Raw genomic sequence first — 18,340 nt, 5'->3', positions numbered from 1 at the left:
CCTGAGTTCTTCTAATTCCAGCAAATCCCTAACGAACAGGAGATTAGCCAGGTGTCTCCTGGGGCCCCAGAACTGCATGCCAGCAAGACAGCGGTGCGCGCAGCAGCTCCTCGAGCCTGAGCTGGAAGAACAGTGTTAAGGTCAGCAGCTCCAAGGAGCCTCCGTGGCTGGGCTCATCCACATCCTCAGGCAAAGAGAGGTACAGACTAACTGGGCCAGCGGCAGGTGCTCAAGGCCAGGGCCACACATCGCTGTTTGTCACGGGATGGCAGAGGAGGTGTAGGGGCAGCAGCACAGTTCAGTATAACCTGAGTGTCACTGTGTGCCCCACACTGCTCTACATGAGTTAGAATGAGCTCATTTAATCTTCACAGCAAACCCATTTTGTAGATGAGGAAGGAGAAGCTCAGATCACAGCCAGGAAGTGTTAAAGTAGGCATTTGAAGCCAAGTAACCCGACTTCAGGGCCACAGCTGAGGTTCCCGCCAGTCCAGCCATTCGCTGTCGCGCTCTGGGTCAGTCATTTCCTTTCTTTGAGCCCATGTGCCTGGGTTTGGGACGGGGAGGGGTGGGGGAGAGTGGGTAAGGAGACTTCTGAGGGGAAGGGCGTACTTGCCAGCTCTCGCCAGTGACTGGTTCTGACATCCTGATGAACTTAGAATGCCCTTCCACGCGGCCACTGTGGGTTTCTAACCACGGTCTCCGCAAAGCAGCCAGAGGGTCAGGGCTGCCAAGCCAGAGTAGGCACGGTTTTCCACAGACTCCTGGACATTGGGGTCTGGTAGGCTGTGCTGCTCATTCAGGGTGCTCTCCACAACGGCCTTGGCCTATTGTTCAGGGCTCTCCTCTACCTCGGGCATAGAGAAGGGCCTGGTGTCAGGGAGCCCTGGACCCACCTGTGTGCTCTCTGACCCACCCTGGAGGTAGCTGAGCCCAGTTGGAGCCTGGGATTGATGACTGAAGGGGAGGTGGGGGGGCACCAGGGGGCCTGCATGGCACTAGGGCCTAGAGCAGTGATGGCGAACCTATGACACGCGTGTCAGCACTGACACGCATAGCCATTTCTGATGACACAGCCGCTGAGGCGGCCGCATGCCGAGGATGAAACATTTGCTGCTCCTGAGGATGAAACATTTGCGAAATGTTTTTTCCTCAAAGTGACACACTACCCGAGTTATGCTCAGTTTTTTGGCGAAGTTTGACACACCAAGCTCAAAAGGTTGCCCATCACTGGTCTAGAGAGACATTACAGAGGAAGAAAGTACATCTTCAGCCCCGGGGTTCTGGGAGCTGCCCCGAGGGAGCCCTGGGGCCAAGCTGGTGTATGTTTACAGAGAGGGTGGGGGTGGAGGTGGGGGTGGGGAAGCATCCTCCTGAGGGACTTGCCACCCTTGCCTGCCCAGTGCCTGAGGCTGGCCCAGAAGGCATTATTGGCTCTCATGAGCTCACAGAGGGAGTTGCACAGGCCCCGCCCACTTCCTGCAGCCTTGGTTCTTGCTGCCACCCCACACCAAGCTCCCAAGTGCCCTAGGGAGCCGCTGGCCAGGGATCAGGGAGCTGTGGGAGCGCAGGCCACTACCTCCCAGGAAGAGCAAGGACATGAGGGTCATAGGCCTCCCTTGTCCTTCTATTCCTGTTGGTCCTGAATGCCCCCACCCCAGCCTTGGTGGCCCCCAGGCCCTGACAACTTCAAGGATCCAATCTGAAAAGATGCAGGCTGGTGGTACCTGCCACACCAACCAGAAGCTGGGTGTGGGTGGGTAAGTGGAGGGCTGGTGTGTGCACAGCTCAGGATCGAGGTCCCAGGCCTGGCGGGAGGCTGGAGTGGGGGTAGGGCCCCAGCTCTGCCCCTCATTCTGCCCCTCCTCACTTATGCTCTCTGAACCAAAAGGAGGACTCAGTCTAAACTAGTTCTTAGGAAGGGTCCACGAGGCTCCGCAAGTTATACATATATATGCAAAGCCCATTCTTCTGGGGAGAGGCCATAGCTTTCATCAGCGTGCCCAAAGCATAAAACCTCTGCTCTACAACCTCTGGCCGAGCCCTGCCGTTTCAGAGCCATTCTGGGCTCAGACCGGGCAAGCAGCAGCAGCAGTGGGGCCACAGGCAGGCCTCGGAGCCTCAGAGACCTGAGTCCTGGTCCCCTCTGTCCCTCTTTGGGCATATCTCCTGTCTTGCCCTCTGGACTGGAGGGGCAGGCACTCATGCTCTGTTCTCCGGCTCAGCCCTGTCTGACTCTCCTCTTTCCTGTCCCAGGCCTGGGGTGGCTGGCAGGCCCCTTCCTGCTAGCCCTCTGCCCTCCCTCTCATTCTGGCCCTTCCCAGCCCCTGCCCATCTGTGAACCTCCCAGGAGCTTTGGCACCCCTTTCTTCCCCTGGAGGGCCTGGGCCAAGCTGAGAGCAAAGGGTCCTGGGAAGAGCAGCCTGCAGTAAGGAATCCCGGAAGCCCTTCTGAGGGAGACCCCTCCAGGGGCCCCCAGGAAGAGATCAGCACAAACAGGTGCAGGAGCCGCTCATGGAGCCCCCAGGCAAGCAGTCTCTGCAGGAGCTCCCCACAGAAGAGTCCCTGCCTGAGGACTCAGGCCTGGAGGGGGCTCCCAGCACGCATATTCTCTACGTGGGCCACCTGAACCCCCAGTTCTCAGTGCCGGTGCTCACCTGCCTGCTCCGAGACACCCTGGAGCGGCTGGAGCTGCCAGTGGCGCGGGAGCACATCGAGGTGGTGAGGCGGCCGCGGAAGGCCTATGCCCTGGTGCAGGTGGCCACCTCTGAGGACGCCCTGGCTTCCCTCCGCTGCCGCCTGCAGACAGCCTTGGAGGAGCACCAGATCATCAAGGAGCTGGTGGCCCGCGGGAAGGAGCTGGTGTTGGGAGACGGCCGTGAGCCCACACACCACAGAGAGGTAAGTGAGGCGTTCCCGGAGCCACCAGGCTGCAAGCCCGGGAGCCTCACCCAGGGGTCTGGGTATGGATGGCCTGCACTGCCATCCATAGGTGGAGGGGTATCTTTGAGAAACTGGGGACAGATCTGCAAACGTGGGGACTGCTCCCCAAAATACTGGCCTGCAGCGGGCGCTGCCAGCTCACTCCCAGAGGGACACTTTGCCTCCAGCCAGAAGCATGTGTAGAAAGGCAGATGTGTGGGACTCCTCCCCGGGTCCTCTGCACCCCAGCCTCTGGGGCTGGGCCAGCCCCGGCCTCGGGTCCCAAAGGGGTCCTCATTTCCTTCTTGGACACCTCATTCAGTTGACAAACACCAGCAGCCGCTCTATGCCAGGCTGTAAAGCAGGGAGCCAGGGCTCAGCCCTGCCCTCAGGGAGCCCTCTATCTATGAGCAGAGCCAGACATGGCCGACAAAGCTGCATGGCGGCCTCCCGGGGCTGTGGGAGGACACAGGAGGGCCCTCATTGCTCTCGGGGAACAAATTAGCAGGGGGAGTGAAAGCCGGGCTGGGACTTAGGGAGTGGGGCTGGCATTCCAGGCAGAGGAACAAGGCACAAACAAAGGAACAGGGTGGGGAGGGGAATGTTACATGCAGCAGGGTGTCCCTGGAGCTCAAGCTGAAGGCTGCAGAAGGAACAAAGGAAGAAAGAGGGCAGGGGCCAGGCCTCCCAGGGTGGTGAGACCCAGTCAGTGGGACTGAAAGGTTGGCTTCTAGGGGAACGTGAGGGAATGGCCGCCTCCCTGAGGCCGTGCAGGTCACTCCATGAGACAGGGGATCCGGGTTTATCTTTCCTTTGGGGGTGAAAATGCCTCAGTGTTTAAACTGCTGAACTACACAGCTCTGGGACTTGAACTTCAAGATCAGTGAGCCTGATTTCGTGTTTGTATGGCAGTTTCTCACATTTGTGATACACCTGTCTTTTCTGGGCACTGCAGGGTGGATAGGAACATGCCCCTCATCGCCATGCCCCTGCCCACACTGAGCTCCCAGGGCTGGAGGCCTCTTCCAGAGCCCAGCAGGCAGGGAGTCCAGGGAGGGGCCGCCAGGGGAGTGGCCATGGGCTCATGCCCAGAGCCCCCGGACAGAGCAGAAACCATGGAAAGGGACTAGGGAGGGCCTGAGGAAAGCTGAAGTTCAGGAGGGCTGGCCAGTGGTCCAGAAAGTGATCAGCAAGGGTTTCAGGAAGATCAGGAAGGGGGTGGGGTCTCAGGGGCCCCTCTCAGTTCAGAGACCTGAAGCTGTCACATGGGACCTTAGGTCTCTCCTGGTGACCCAGTCCCGGGCCTCCAGGACTGGAAAGAGATTGGCCCACAGGCGTCCCAGCTTCCAGCCTGGGAAGGAGAGCTCTTACCCACCATGCATTTCGCAGTCCACCTGGGAAGAGGGCAGCCCAGCCTGGCAGAACCAGGGGCTGGCTCCAACCCTTGATCCAGCAGCCTTTCCCTCTGCCTGGGAGGGAACACGGGGATTCCTCAGTGGGCTGGGCCCCAGCTGGATGGAGGTGGGAGTTCAGGGACTCTTGCTCCACACCGGCAGGAGGAAAACAGAGGCCCGAGCCCTGGCCCCAGCCCCGGCCCCAGCCCAGGCCCCAGCCCAGGCTCCAGCCGCCCACCTGCCAGGCGCACCAACGCCCCACCGGCCCAGGCTCTGGGGTGGCCTAGCTCCATGCACCAACCCAGCTGCACGCGCTCGGACAGCGCCATCGTGCACCAGGAGATCCAGGGCCAGGAGCGGCTTTTCCAGGGCGCCTTCCTGGGCAGTGAGACGCGCAGCATGGAGTTCAAGAGGGGCGGCGGCGAGTACCTGAGCCTGGCCTTCAAGCACCACCTGCGGCGCTACGTGTGCGCCTTCCTCAACAGCGAGGGCGGCAGCCTGTTGGTGGGCGTGGAGGACAGCGGGCTCGTGCGGGGCATCCGCTGCAGCCACCATGAGGAGGACCGCGTGCGCCTGCTGGTGGACTCCGTCCTGCAGGGCTTCAGGCCGCAGGTCTTCCCTGACGCCTACACGCTCACTTTCATCCCAGTGGTCAACACCTCCGCCAGTGGCACGCCCCTCAAGGTGAGCCGCGGAACAGGAAGGTCTCTGGGGCTGTGTTGTCATCTGTCATTTCATCACTCTACAGTGATGGCCCACATCCACTCTGCTGAGCAGTGCTGGGCAGGAGGTGGTGCAAAGGGGAGTCCGGGAAATGGTGATGAGAAAAGAGACCTGGCCTAGCCCTGGCCCAGCCCCAGCCCCACAAGCTGTCCCCAGGAGCCGGAAGCCAGAACCAAGCAGGGCAGGATTTGGGCTGCACACTCTCCCGTGCAGCATCCCAGAGCTGCTGTTGCCCTTGGCCAGGTGATCCGCCTGAGCGTGCACGCCCCCAAGGCCCAGGCTGAGCCGCAGCTCTACGAGACAGACCAGGGGGAGGTGTTCCTGCGGCGTGAGGGGAGCATCCAGGGCCCGCTGGCCGTCCACGCCATCCAGGAGTGGTGCAGACAGGTAGGTGGCGAGGCTGGTCAGGTGGGATGGGGGCCCAGCTGAGCAGTCCTGAGCAAGCCCTCAGGTTTCCCTTGATGCTCCATTGCCCTGTGAGTGTGCCCAAGGGGCTGACTTGAAATTACCCTACCACCCGCCATAGTCCACCATTGTGTGGCAGGGGGAGTCAGCCGAGTAGAATATTGAGATGTTTTAAGACAACCCCGAGAGCTGTATACATTTTGGGGGAGGCCCTCAAGATAAGGGGCAGGGAGTGCTGGACATAGTCCCAAGCAAAAGCCTTTTCAAGAGGGAAACATCAGGTGGCAGACAAGCAGAGGAAGGCAAGGCGCTGATGGAGAGAGAGGACATTGGGGGAGGAGGGGCTGCCAACCTGAGCCTGCCTCTGGTACTCGAGGAGGCTGCAGGGGACAGGTCATCCCAGGGCTTGGGATGCTCAGCTTCCTCAAGACCCCAGGGCTGACTCCATCAGGGGTGTCTGCCTGGCCCGGGGACCAGGCTTCCCCACCTAGCAGTGCCAATCGGCGCCAGAGGCCTTGAGCCGGCCCCCCAGGCTCTCTGGGCCTTGCCCTCCTCCATCAGTTCAACCCTGGGAGGAGTGTGTGTGGACCTGAGATGATGTCAGCTTAGACTGCGGTTTCTACGATGTCCCCTCAGAAGTGGACAGCGGAGCTGAGCAAGCTGGAGGAGCGGGTGAAGGTGCTGACGGCCGAGAAGGAGCAGCTCCAGCAGCGGCTGCGGCAGCGCAGGCCCATCTCCTGCACCTGCTGCGTCCTGTGAGGGCCCCGCAGGCAAGTGAGCGCAGGGAAGAAGCTGGCACTCTCCCTGGGACATACAGCGATTGCCTATTTGAGCCAAAGACCTCCCAATAAACCCATCTGGGTGCTCAGAGGGGGATGGGAGCACCAGGCTTCCCTGCTCCTTCAGCAGAATTGCACACACAGGCTGGTCCCAGGTGGCTTCAATCCTGAGCAGACTCTGGGCTGTGTAGCTAATAAATTGCTCTTAGCATGAGCCCCAAGGAACCTCACCTTCAGAAAGAACCTGTAAAAACTTGGCCAGGCTATACTGGGGCTGGGCTAGAAGGGACTGTCCCTGTCCCCAAGATGCTCATCTTGCCCAGGCCGGGGTCTGTTGACTCCAGTTGACTAGACAGGGTCAGACCGGAATTTATCTTGGGAAATCCCCTCTGCAGATGGCAAGGCACCTCGGTTCCAGGGCAAGCAGGCAGCCCCAGCCCTGGCATGCTGGAACTGTGGTTCTCATAGCCCTTTAATAAATTACAGGGACCTGGAGCAAGAATGATTATTTCTAGAACATCTGGCCAGCCAGTTGGGTGTAGCTGAGTCATGAGTCACATGCCTAGTCTCCCTCTGTCCAGAAGGCCAAACCAGCCCTGGGCTCCTACCACACAGATGAGGGGAGGAGCCCAGATGGTCAGGTTCCAGTCCAGCCCTGCGTTAATGGCCGGGTACCTTGGGGGGAAGTGCCACCTCTCAGATAGTAGCAGTGCACTGGTCATCCTCAGGTACCCTGTTTCTCAGCACACAGGCACCTGCACAAAAAGGACCTGGCTTCCACTCTAAGCACCTCAGCCACTGGGAGTCCTGCTCAGCCATTGCCCCACCACCAGCAGAGCCAGAGGCTATAAAGCCAACGTCTGACCAGGGCAGGTCTGGGCTCAAAGCCCTTCAAGGACTCCCCATTACATTGAGAGCAAAGGCCAAACCATGGTCTACTCTACACAGCTCTCCCTGACCTCCTGACTCGTCTGCCTTCAACTCCGCCTCCTCCCCTTGCGCATGCATTCCAGCGACACTGACCACCTTTCATTACTTGTCTCAGGGCCTTTGCACTGGCTGCCTCCCCTGCCTGAAATGCTCCCCCAGACAGCTGCTTGACTTATTTCCTCCCCACCCTATTTTAAATGACACCCCCTCGCCAGCACTGCCACCCCTTTCCTGCTCACATGCAAGATGCTAGCCCAGGCATCATGATCCTGACACACTTATTGGGAAAGAGCTGATTTCTGCAAAGGCAGGTTAAGTCATGTTGTAGCCAGCTGAGAACCAGCCCCGGTCACTGGTTTTGAAGGACACCAGAGAAGCTTGGCCAGGTTTCCTCGCCCAAAAGCTTCTGTGCACTGATCAGTGGACACCAGGCACAGAAGGCTGCCCTTCTGGGCATTTCTCGGCTTCGGCCTCATCTGCCAACCTGGGTGGCAGGGTTGCTCAGGCTTCACGAGCCCTGGAAAGGCATCCGAGTCCCTCTTCTAGAAAGGGGCTTGGGATGCTCAGCTTGGCCAGGCTATACTGGGGCTGGGCTAGAAGGGACTGTCCCTGTCCCCAAGATGCTCATCTTGCCCAGGCCGGGGTCTGTTGACTCCAGTTGGCTAGACAGGGTCAAACCGGAATTTATCTTGGGAAATCCCCTCTGCAGATGGCAAGGCACCTCGGTTCGAGGGCAAGCAGGCAGCCCCAGCCCTGGCATGCTGGAACTGTGGTTCTCATAGCCCTTTAATAAATTACAGGGACCTGGACCTATGCGAGTGGCCAGCACCTAACAACTGTCATTTGAGGTATTTTTATAGGGAGAGGCAGGAACGTCTAACCACTGCGAGTGTTTGCAAACCTCATACCCAGCCAAGTCCTCACTGTTCCAGGGAGCGCTGTCACCAATGGGCATGTCAGAACCCAGTTTGGGGAATGGCTTCTATATGGAACCACTGGCTAGGAAAAGAGGTTACAAACCCCCCAATCAGCCACATTCGAAGTACAAGATGAGTATGGAGACCTCTGTGAGGGGACATTTTATTCTGGCCCATGAGGAACGGAGATGAGGCAGCCGGGCTGCTCTGGGTCCGGAGGGACACCAGCTTCTGGCCTCAGCGGCGACGGTGGCCTCGGGCAGTGAGTGGAAGACTAAAAAGAAACCCACTTCTTTTTAGACGTATGTATTTATTGATTTCAGAGAGGAAGGGAAAGGGAGAGAAAGGAACATCAATGATGAGAATCATTGATGGGCTACCTCCTGCACACCCCACACTGGAGATGTGCCCTGCAACCTGAGCATGTGCCCTGACTGGGAATTGAACCATGACCTCCTGGTTCATAGGTCAATGCCCAACCACTGAGCCATGCCGTCTGGGCAAGGAACCCACCTCTTTTCTGGATCTCTGATGGAGCAGCCAAATGGTGAGGAACATTTTTCTCCCCAATCCCTAAGGTCAATGAGTGGATGTTGTTGACCACTGAGACAGGTAACCCAGCCTGAGCCCTGAGCCTCGGCCTCACGCTGTGGAGGAGACAGCTGTGAGCAGGTGTGCTCAGCAGCCAGAAGTGGGTGCCAATGCCACCAACACACCACACGGAGCATGAACTCAGTATCGCTAAGTTTACTGGGAAGGAAAACCACCCAGGAGCCAGGGGAGCAGGAGGACCTGCAGGGGACAAAGCAGTGCTGCGCTGCCCGGCCACGTGCACGTGGGGCCAGGTCCCTGCTGGGCAGAGGGACGGCCTCCCTAAACAACACGTCTACTCCCCCTTCTCAAGCTCGAACAGCGCACATGGCACCCATGCTACTTTGAATTTCTATCTTTAAAGGCTGAGAATCTAAATGTGAAGTCTTTTGGGAAATTCTGGACCCCATTAAAAGGAAGGGCTCCTTTCTTAGTTTTTAAACTATCAGGTCATCCACGTAAGACTGCTCCCCTGGAGGAGAGCCTGGGACGGGCGCTCAGGTGACCGGAGGCACACAGGCATGCCTGGCAGTAGATACTTCCCATCTGCCAGTCCATGAAGGGCATGACAAACCAAGCACGTCTCTGTTCTGCATTATTTATTTCTTAAGTTAGAGTTTACACCAAGTCCAGCCAGAATAAGGACACACAGCTGTGCCCGCCGTAACGTCATGTAAAGAAAATAGATTTTCATATTGCCTTTCAACTGCAGTAACACCATCCCGGAAGGAAGAAGTCCCTCAAGCAAAGCTGTCGATATGTGAGAGGGTCTTAGAGGCAGCTTCCCCACAAGAGTCTCTGTTCTTTTTTGAGCGACCCCTTGATGCAAGGAGCGCTTCCCAGCCCCAGGAGAAACGCCCAGCCAGAGGACAGGGATTCTCAAATCATGCTTCAGAGAGACAGACTTCCTGCCGTTCATGTGACATCAAACTGACTGTCCCTCGGACAGCGAGTACCAGCCACAGTTGGCACTGAGAGTCCGCAGGCGCGGGGCAGTGCGAGGCTTCGTTTCTGGTTTCGCTGCTCTTGGCAGCGAGCCCGCAGGTCACCAGCACCAGGGTTGTAAGCATTAGCTAAATTACCCTCCATGCGCACCAAGCGCATGCGGCACGCTCTTGAGAATGGTCTAGGCCTCCCTGGGGAAGCGAGAGGCCACACACTCAAATCCACAGTGACTCGAGGTGGCTGCAGAAACGAGGCGCTCGGCGGGCACCCCAGCTGCCCCGTCACCGCTCCTGCCGATGTCCCGCCTCCCGTCTGAGGCTGGGGCTGAAAAGGAGAGTCAACACCAGGCAGCCACCGTGCAGGAGCCGATACACATGATGGGACATGCAGGTCACAGTCTTCCAAATACCCTTCCCCATAATAAAATATTCTTAATAAAAACATAATTTAAAGGAAGTGTCAAAAGCCGAGTGTAAAATCAAGCTGCAAACTCCCGAAGTCTGAAAGCTCTCTTGAAGAATCACCCCTGCTTAAAAACAAACAAAAAAAGGAAATTAGCAATTACAGGAGGTGTGCACTGTGAAATAGGAAAGCCAGAATCTGGAGTCAGCTGCTATGGTCAACTCTGTCTGTTCTCACGGAAGCCCGTGGTAGGAGCCTGACATGCATAATTACCAGCTAAAGGTATCATTCCCATAGAGCCACATGTTTTCAAGATCTTACAGGGACCTCTACATCTGCCCCAATACAAGCGCCCTCTTCAGAGCATCCAGCCTCTCACAGTGCCACGGACTGAGCTCTCCACTGAGGGGAGCAGTGAGAATGCCACATCCCTGACCAAACACCTACCCTTTCCTGTCCCAGTCCTTACTCCTGTGCAGCTCTGTAGCCTGTCAGCCTCAGCACACTGTCGGGTGGAGAGCACCGCCAGCCCATCTGGGCTACACGCTCACCCGGCAGAGGAAGCAACCACTGCCTCCCCCAGCACGAGCCTCCTCCTCTGCAGGCCCACCTCACTCAGGTGGCTGATCAACCAAGGCAGACGGGCAACAGCCGTGTACCCCTCGACCAGGTCTGCGCGGTGCAGGGGCCCACTGCTGGTGAGGGCGAGGGTGCAGGAGCCAGGGAGGCTACCTGCCCGGCCCCTGGGCAAGAGCTCATCTGCTCATCTTACCTGTGATGGGAACCCCCGCCCCATGGGACCAGTTCCTATCCCTGTTCTCCTTTAGACCCCGGATTCCTGACTGACACCCTAACGCCCTGCTTTTGCTGACACAGTTCGCTCAGTCATCTGAGCAGGACTTCATACGCTTCATGGCAGTGCCCACATCTACTACACTTTATATACTTACACGTCCTGTCACTACAAAGACAAACATTCAAAGTTTGCTCAATAATTATTTGAATTTTAAGGGATTTCCAGAATAAGCAGCAATCAACATAAAAGTATCACATGTATCAATATTATAGCATTTCCTGACGAAGGCATGAGGCTCTGCAAAAATGACAATTACCATGTTGTCACATCATCTGTCACCTCCTTCAAGATCTCCAAGTTTATGGATACGTGAAATATCAAAGGCTAAGAATCCCGTTCTCCCAGACTTAGTCAGATTAGCACCTGAATGCAGCAATCCATAGGAGACAACTGCTCAGTGACTGGTGTTCCCCACTGGAGTCCCCAGAGCAGGTGGGTAAGTGCACGTACTGGGCAGAGCAGGTGGGTAGCTGCACATACTGGGCAGAGCAGGTTGGTAACAGCACGTACTGGGCAGAGCAGGTGGGTAAGTGCACGTACTGGGCAGAGCAGGTGGGTAACTGCACGTACTGGGCAGAGCAGGTGGGTAACTGCACGTACTGGGCAGAGCAGGTGGGTAGCTGCACGTACTGGGCAGAGCAGGTGGGTAGCTGCACGTACTGGGCAGAGCAGGTGGGTAAGTGCACGTACTGGGCAGAGCAGGTGGGTAACTGCACGTACTAGGCAGAGCAGGTGGGTAAGTGCACGTACTGGGCAGAGCAGGTGGGTAGCTGCACGTACTGGGCAGAGCAGGTGGGTAGCTGCACGTACTGGGCAGAGCAGGTGGGTAGCTGCACGTACTGGGCAGAGCAGGTTGGTAACAGCACGTACTGGGCAGAGCAGGTGGGTAAGTGCACGTACTGGGCAGAGCAGGTGGGTAACTGCACGTACTGGGCAGAGCAGGTGGGTAGCTGCACGTACTGGGCAGAGCAGGTGGGTAGCTGCACGTACTGGGCAGAGCAGGTGGGTAGCTGCACGTACTGGGCAGAGCAGGTGGGTAGCTGCACGTACTGGGCAGAGCAGGTGGGTAGCTGCACGTACTGGGCAGAGCAGGTGGGTAACTGCACGTACTGGGTAGAACAGTACTTGGAGGGCTCTCACCCACTTGATGCCCACACTGACTGTACCATTTTCATTCTCTGGCAGATAAAATTTTAACACTAAACTCATGATATTCTTATAATTCTAGTGTTATCACCATTACAAAAACCAACAATAAAAACCTGGAGCTTAAAAACAGCACATACGTTACCATCAGTCATGATTTAGTGACGGAAACTTCAATTCGGTGATCTCGGAGTCCGGGGAGCTGCTCCCGCTTCTGTCACTGTAGGTGTCCCTGCAGAATTCAGACCGTTTACTCATCGTCTCCCGCCAAAAACTCGCCTCGCGTCCCTGCTTCTGTAAGCACCGCGCCCATAAGGACACTTCAGAAGGACTCCCGACTGCATCACCTATTTAGCATAAAGCTGTAGAGCTTCCAGTTACAAAGGTACACATTTGAGCTTTGCTGCAGTCACAATAGCTTACGCCCCAACCCAGGGTGACTAATTGGTTCTGGGTTAAGGTGCACAGCGGCTGACCACTGCAGCAGGCACCCTGGGAAAAATCACAGTTCCCCTTGGACCACAGGGTCCTACTTAGAACTGTAATCCTGGAACCCCGATGCTACAGATGGGGGACTCGACAGTGCTGGGGTAGGTCATGGGCGGCACAGAAGCAGCCTGAGGAAACCCAGGGACGAGAGGTCACCACATGTCCCTGTGAGAAGGAGCCTCCAGCCAGGCTCCTGGGCTCGGCTTATCACCAGGGGATGATGGCTGCTGTGTGGAACCAGTGACCACTGAAGAACTAGTGTGACCCAACCTGGGCGAGAGCCTGCAGCCCTTCTGGAGGTAATGCGGGAGCCTCCCCACGGAGGCCAGGAGGAGGCCAAAGTATGGCGGGGATGGCTTGATAGGTCTCGACAGGAACTCAGGGTGGTACTGAACGCCAACAAAAAAGGGATGATCTGAAACAGAAACATGCAAGAAACAGCTTCATCATGTATGTGCACATCACGTGTATTAGAGACAAAATCTTATTAAATGTTTCACATTTGCACAGACCCTACAATTATTTGAAACAGCGTCTTGATTGGAACCCGGGTAAAAGTACCCACAAGACGTGGGAGCAGATGCCCTCTCCCCTACCCGTGTCACCCTCCTGGCTGGAGGCACCTCCTCTCCAGGTCCTGTCCCTGGCTCCCCGGACGTCTGAAGGGTTGAGTCACATTAGATTAGATTAGAGGGGCTCAAGTACCGAGTCCAAGCTCCCATTCGGGAGAAGGAGGCACCGAGGCCAGAGCTGGATTGGCTGCCTGCAGGAGGCCCTGGCACAGAGCCATCCCCTGGGCCCTGTGTCCTGGGCTCCAGGCACCTCCTTCACCAAGACCCCCACCTCCTAAGACAGTGCTGCTTCCTAATTCTGTTAGGTCAAGGGTAGCAACTACATTTTTGTATTTCCCCACATGCCAAGAAAACCGTACTGTTTTCCATTAAATACAACACCCCAAGTAATCACCTTCCAACTCCACAATTTCCATTCTCTCTCCTCCAACATCTTGGCCAACAAACTTTAGGCCTTGCTCCTCCAAACACTTTTTCAAGACTGGATTCACCTGTTGAAGAATGAAGAATAATTTCTCAGCTTATTGTTTCCAAAGCAACAGAAAGGAGAAAAATTTAAGTCACAAAGCTCAATTCCTCACCTCAAATCTGTGGCGGTGCCTCTCTTCCAAGTAATCTGAATCTCCGTAGAGTTTCCCTGGCAAAAAACAAACAGCCAAAACCATGCGGATGTAAAGAATTCTGATTTCACACACACACAAAATCTATTCGCCACCACATCCTGCTCTCCACTTGTATCATCCACGCCTTTTATCATCTGGGCCTTTTGAAGATTATTTCTGATTCTCCTGCCACCTCAGCCACCCGCTCGCAGCAGTTTAGGCTGAGTTTGGGCTCTGACTTTCCGACCACATGGAGACAAACTGGAACAGAACCAGACTTTCACCACCACCCTCGCACCTGAGCAAACTACCCTGGAAGACAAATCAGGAGGCCCCGAACATCCAAAGCCCTGAGAGATGTCTTAGGACCATTATCGGCAAACCGTGGCTCATGAGCCAAATGTGGCTCTTTGGCCCCTTGAGTGTGGCTCTTCCACAAAATACCACGGCCTGGGCGAGTCTCTTTTGAAGAAGTGGCGTTAGAAGAAGTTTAAGTTAAAAAAATTTGGCTCTCAAAAGAAATTTCCATCGTTGTACTGTTGATATTTGGCTCTGTTGACTAATGAGTCTGCCGACCACTGTCTTAGGAGCTACACAGGTGCCCGTCAGGCCAGCACCGTGCGGTTAATTCACAGCCGTCAAAGCTCCGCAGCCCCTGCTGGCTACCCGTGAACAAGCGCTGCACCTGCAAGTGGCTGCTTTACAAACCCACGCGGCCTGCCAGGTGGGAGCCCCAAACCCAAGCATGTTAGAGATGGGAGGACTGACGGGTCACCTACTCAAGTGACTCAAACTCTGCTGCTGCTGAATCCCCAGACAGAGCTGCCTCTGCTAATATGTGCAGACAGAATTGTCCCAGTGGGCAAGAAAATGACATCTTCACTTCCTTAAATATATTCCTCCCCAAATTTTCCCTAAATCTTTAGCACCTGCTAGTACTTTTAGAATTAAATCTATTTAGATTGAACTTTATGAAACCGCCATTTTTGTGGGACAACAATTCCACATGGTTCAACCTCACAATATAGCAAAGGAAGAGGTTACAGTGGATTTCACCTAACTGCCTCATTCTGGTGACTTGTCCACACCCAAGATCCCCCTGGTCCCGACTGCACTGCCTGTGACCTTCCTAAGACCCACACCGTGGCTTTGCCTGCTTCAGTGCATCCTAAAAACGCATGACTGGGGAAGGAAAGGAACTTCTAAAGCAAGAACAGAATCAAAAGCGCCAGAGCCCAGCATCCCCCCAAGACACCCGTCCTGGAGGTGCCGAGCCGAAGGCCACCAGGGGGCAGCGCTTACTCATGACGGAGTTCTTAGTCTGAAACAGGGTTCTCCTCTTGCCCAGCCGCATGGTGCCGCCCATCTGCCCAGGATTGTGTTCTGGCATGTCTATGACCTGGAGAAGGGAAAACAAGCATGTTCTCCACACTCTGCTTCCGTTAGACAGACCACCGCACTGCATGACATGAGCCTGGAGGCTCCAATTCCCCAGCCGTTCCTGCTAAGGGGCGTTTGTCACGGGAGAAACGCCCCCATTAATCATTCTAACCTTCACTGGGGGGGCTGAATCCTCCCGCTGCCCTCATGAGCCATTCCTGCCCCCAGCACTGTGGACCCAAGTGCTGCTGGGCTGTAGCAGTTCTCACGAGGACTAACAGCCCAAGTACACCAGACAAGTATGTTATCACACGCTCCCTCCCGCTCCACGAGACCGATGAGCTGCTCAGAGGCAAGGGTGCTCGCCTAGGGTTCACCGAGCCCCGACAGCTTAGTGAGCGCCTCTAGAACAGAGCGGCCAGGGCCCCCAGCCCTGACAGTCAGTCCACCACTCAGTCCCGTGCTCCTCTGACCACCGACTGACCTCTCTGTGCCCTGCTCCTCCTCCTCCACCACCCCCCCCCCCCACATTTCAAAACCTTTGTTTTTCTCCTCCTGAGGTCTTAGTGTTAGCAAAGTTCAAGTTCAGGTCAACAAGCATACACTGATGCTGTGGAAGGGCCTTGAGATCAAGAGCTTTGTCCATCTTGTTTAACACAGCGACCTCCGTGTCAAGAACAGGCCTGCGCCCGGGGCTGGGGATTGAGACAAGGCAGGCACTGTCCCTCGCCCCCGAGCCACGCTCCTCTGGTGGGTGTCACACGAGTATGCCGCCTCAAAGGGCTCTGGTCGCCATTACACAAATCAGTACTATATTCCAGAAGTTCTTTAATGATATGCCCATTTCCCAGGGTTGCTGGGAATTAAGGGAATCAATATATAGGGGTGGGCAAAAATAGGTTTACAGTTGTGAGTATGTGAAAGTTTATTTTTATATTATTATTTACTCTTGTATTATAGATTTTTCCATACGAGCAACTGTCAACTTACTTTTGCCCCCACCCCTGTATAAAGCAGTGAACAATGCCTAGCACAATAATAAGTGTCCGTGTTTCATATCAGTATTATTATAAAGAACTCCTGGGAGCTAAGGGGAGTGGGGACAGAGAATTATTTTAATCAGGACCTCCCTCCCCAGCAGTTGGCTAGGGTGGTACCTGTCCTTAACTTTTTGTGGCAGAATGGAAGAGCAGTGAGAAATCACACAATGAACAAGAAAATCCTTCCTATCCAGTGGGTCTGAAAGGCAGGCCCTCAGGGCCCTTTGGGACGGACCTAAGTGGTCTCATTTCCTGTCTCTAAACATCATCTTCCATAAATGTCCCTTCCGCACCATGTAAGCCCTGGTGAGACTCAAACACTGGACTTACCACAGGATGGCTGGTATTGGGGTTAAACTCTGTAGAATTGGCATCTGAAAAATGAAAAACATTTGTGTTATGAAAATAATTACAAGCAAATCTGATTTTTTAAAAGTTTGATTCCTAAGCTCTAAATCACAATTACCCTCTTCAGTTTAAAGTCATTCAGTGATTGGAACAAAAACTAGGGACAGAGTTTCAAAGTTATAAAATAAACACACAAATGCATTTTTGCATTACATCTGTAACCCTCTGGGAGGTCAAAGCTGTACAAAATGGGGACATGGAAACCAATGACACAAATAATCTTTATTTAGATAACACATTCTTATGATGGTTCGTATACCATAATCTCAACTTTTTTCCACTTTTCGTTTCAGACTGTCTCTTTCCAAGATGGGCATGAACTATCTCTTTCGTGCTCAGCATCTTATACCAGGCCCTACTCAACTGCCTCACTCAATAGCTAAATCAGAAGTTAGCTGATTTCAAAACCCAAGTAACCTTTCTATCCTTTACTGAACTTATCATCTGACCAAAAGCAAAACCACTAAAGACTAACAGGAAATGCACTGAGCTCCTGGTTCTGAGTGTCTGTTCATTCTATCAGAACACGCAGGGCATCGTCCCCCTGCTGGGCCCAAACCCAGGCGAGGACTCAACTGAAGGAAAGCTCCTCACCAGGTGTCACTCATCCACCTGGGAAGCCGAGTGGTGGCAGGAGGGTCGACGGTGCCCAGAGCTGAGCTCTAGGGCGGTGGGGGGTAAGACAGTACCCGCCAGCTCAGAAGCCAGAACCTAAGGGCACGCTGCCTACAAAAGTGAGCCACCATCCCCTGAGCTCAGAGAAAATGTGAACTGACATCAGCCTGTTAACAGCGAGCTGGCCACAGGAGGGTCACAAGTACTTTGTAAAGCCAGACCACTGGTTCATTCCTTCACGTTGCTGTGTTTTTCTTAGAACTCATAAGGTCTTTCTGGAAATCTAGTGCCCGCCAGCTGGGCTACAGAGAACCAAGGGGCTGCGGCAGACTCTCCCAGCGGTGGCCCCAGTGAACCACACCCCAGGATTCACACCGCGAGGTTGTTCTCCTTGGCCACAGACAGCAGCAAGCTCGACAGGGGCTTGCACAGGGGGATTGTGGAAGCCAGTGTGTCTCCATGCCGTGAGGAAGCTCGGCTTGAATTAGTGACTGAGGAGCTGCCACGTGGAGAGACCTTGGCGATGTCCCTGCTGGGCAGAGCTGAGGGCAGGGCAGGGCGAGCTCAGCCACACTGCACGGAGGAAACCAGTCACCTCACAGAATACTGGGAAATAAACCACTGTGTGGGAAACCATCAGTCTGGGGATGGTCTGGACACAGTGATACCCTGAGCCAGGCCCAGAGCTGACACGATTATTTCCCATTTCCAGGCCCTGTGCTGGGACTATTTACGTATAACTTCATTTACTAGTTATAACCATGTGAAGTGGATACCATTACTAACCCATTTTATAGTAGTAACAGAGGCCCAAAAAGGCTAAGGAATGTGCCTAGAATCACCCATAATCTATAATAATAAAAGCGTAATATGCTAATTAGACCGGATGTTTGGACGACCTTCTGGATGAACTTCCAGACAAAGCTGGGGCTGTGAGGGCCGAGCCCCTTGCACGAATTTCGTGCATCGGGCCTCTAGTAAATGATAAAGTCAGAATGGAACCCTGGTCTAACCAGCTCAAGTTCATAAAAACTGCACAGCCTCACACAGGCCAGAGTTCTCTCGCTGGACACCAGCTCAGGCCGATGGCCACGGTGATAAAGTGTGAGGATTTCCAGAACAGGAAGTGCTGGGACAGAGAGCTAGCTCAGTTGGGCTCCCTCCTTCCTGGGGTTTCGCTTGGAGGAGGCCCGCTTTCCCTCAATAAACGTCCCGGTTAATGCA

The 18,340-nt window shown here is 55.0% G+C and overlaps 2 protein-coding genes across 4 annotated transcripts in view; one reads left to right on the top strand and one right to left on the bottom strand.

The window, feature by feature from the left end:
• The first annotated feature begins 14 nt into the window (after positions 1-14).
• On the top strand, positions 15-7,827 carry SLFNL1 (schlafen like 1). Its single transcript, XM_079777396.1, has 4 exons — positions 15-2,901; positions 4,479-5,000; positions 5,283-5,426; positions 6,081-7,827. Exons 1-4 carry the CDS (start codon positions 2,515-2,517, stop codon positions 6,201-6,203), a joined length of 1,176 nt encoding a protein of 391 aa, XP_079633522.1. The 5' UTR covers positions 15-2,514; the 3' UTR covers positions 6,204-7,827.
• Positions 7,828-9,207: 1,380 nt separating this feature from the next.
• The window catches only part of CTPS1 (CTP synthase 1), a 31,385-nt gene continuing 22,252 nt past the window's right edge, over positions 9,208-18,340 (bottom strand). The window contains exons 13-19 of one of the 3 annotated variants that reach the window (XM_079777393.1): positions 16,424-16,467; positions 14,976-15,072; positions 13,653-13,708; positions 13,466-13,562; positions 12,770-12,914; positions 12,151-12,242; positions 9,208-10,132 (exon numbers count right to left, since the gene is read on the bottom strand). In XM_079777393.1, coding sequence (XP_079633519.1) covers positions 12,158-12,242; positions 12,770-12,914; positions 13,466-13,562; positions 13,653-13,708; positions 14,976-15,072; positions 16,424-16,467 — 524 coding nt within the window. In that variant the 3' untranslated portion in view covers positions 9,208-10,132; positions 12,151-12,157. Of the gene's footprint in view, positions 10,136-12,150; positions 12,243-12,769; positions 12,915-13,465; positions 13,563-13,652; positions 13,709-14,975; positions 15,073-16,423; positions 16,468-18,340 lie in introns of all 3 variants that reach the window. The other 2 variants (XM_079777395.1, XM_079777394.1) reach the window with 2 other exon arrangements.

The sequence above is a fragment of the Cnephaeus nilssonii genome, assembly GCF_951640355.1.
Source record: "Cnephaeus nilssonii genome assembly, chromosome: 7".
NCBI lineage: Eukaryota > Metazoa > Chordata > Mammalia > Chiroptera > Vespertilionidae > Cnephaeus > Cnephaeus nilssonii.
The sequence above is the reverse complement of the archived record's forward strand: the minus strand, read 5'-3'. Positions and strand labels throughout refer to the sequence as shown.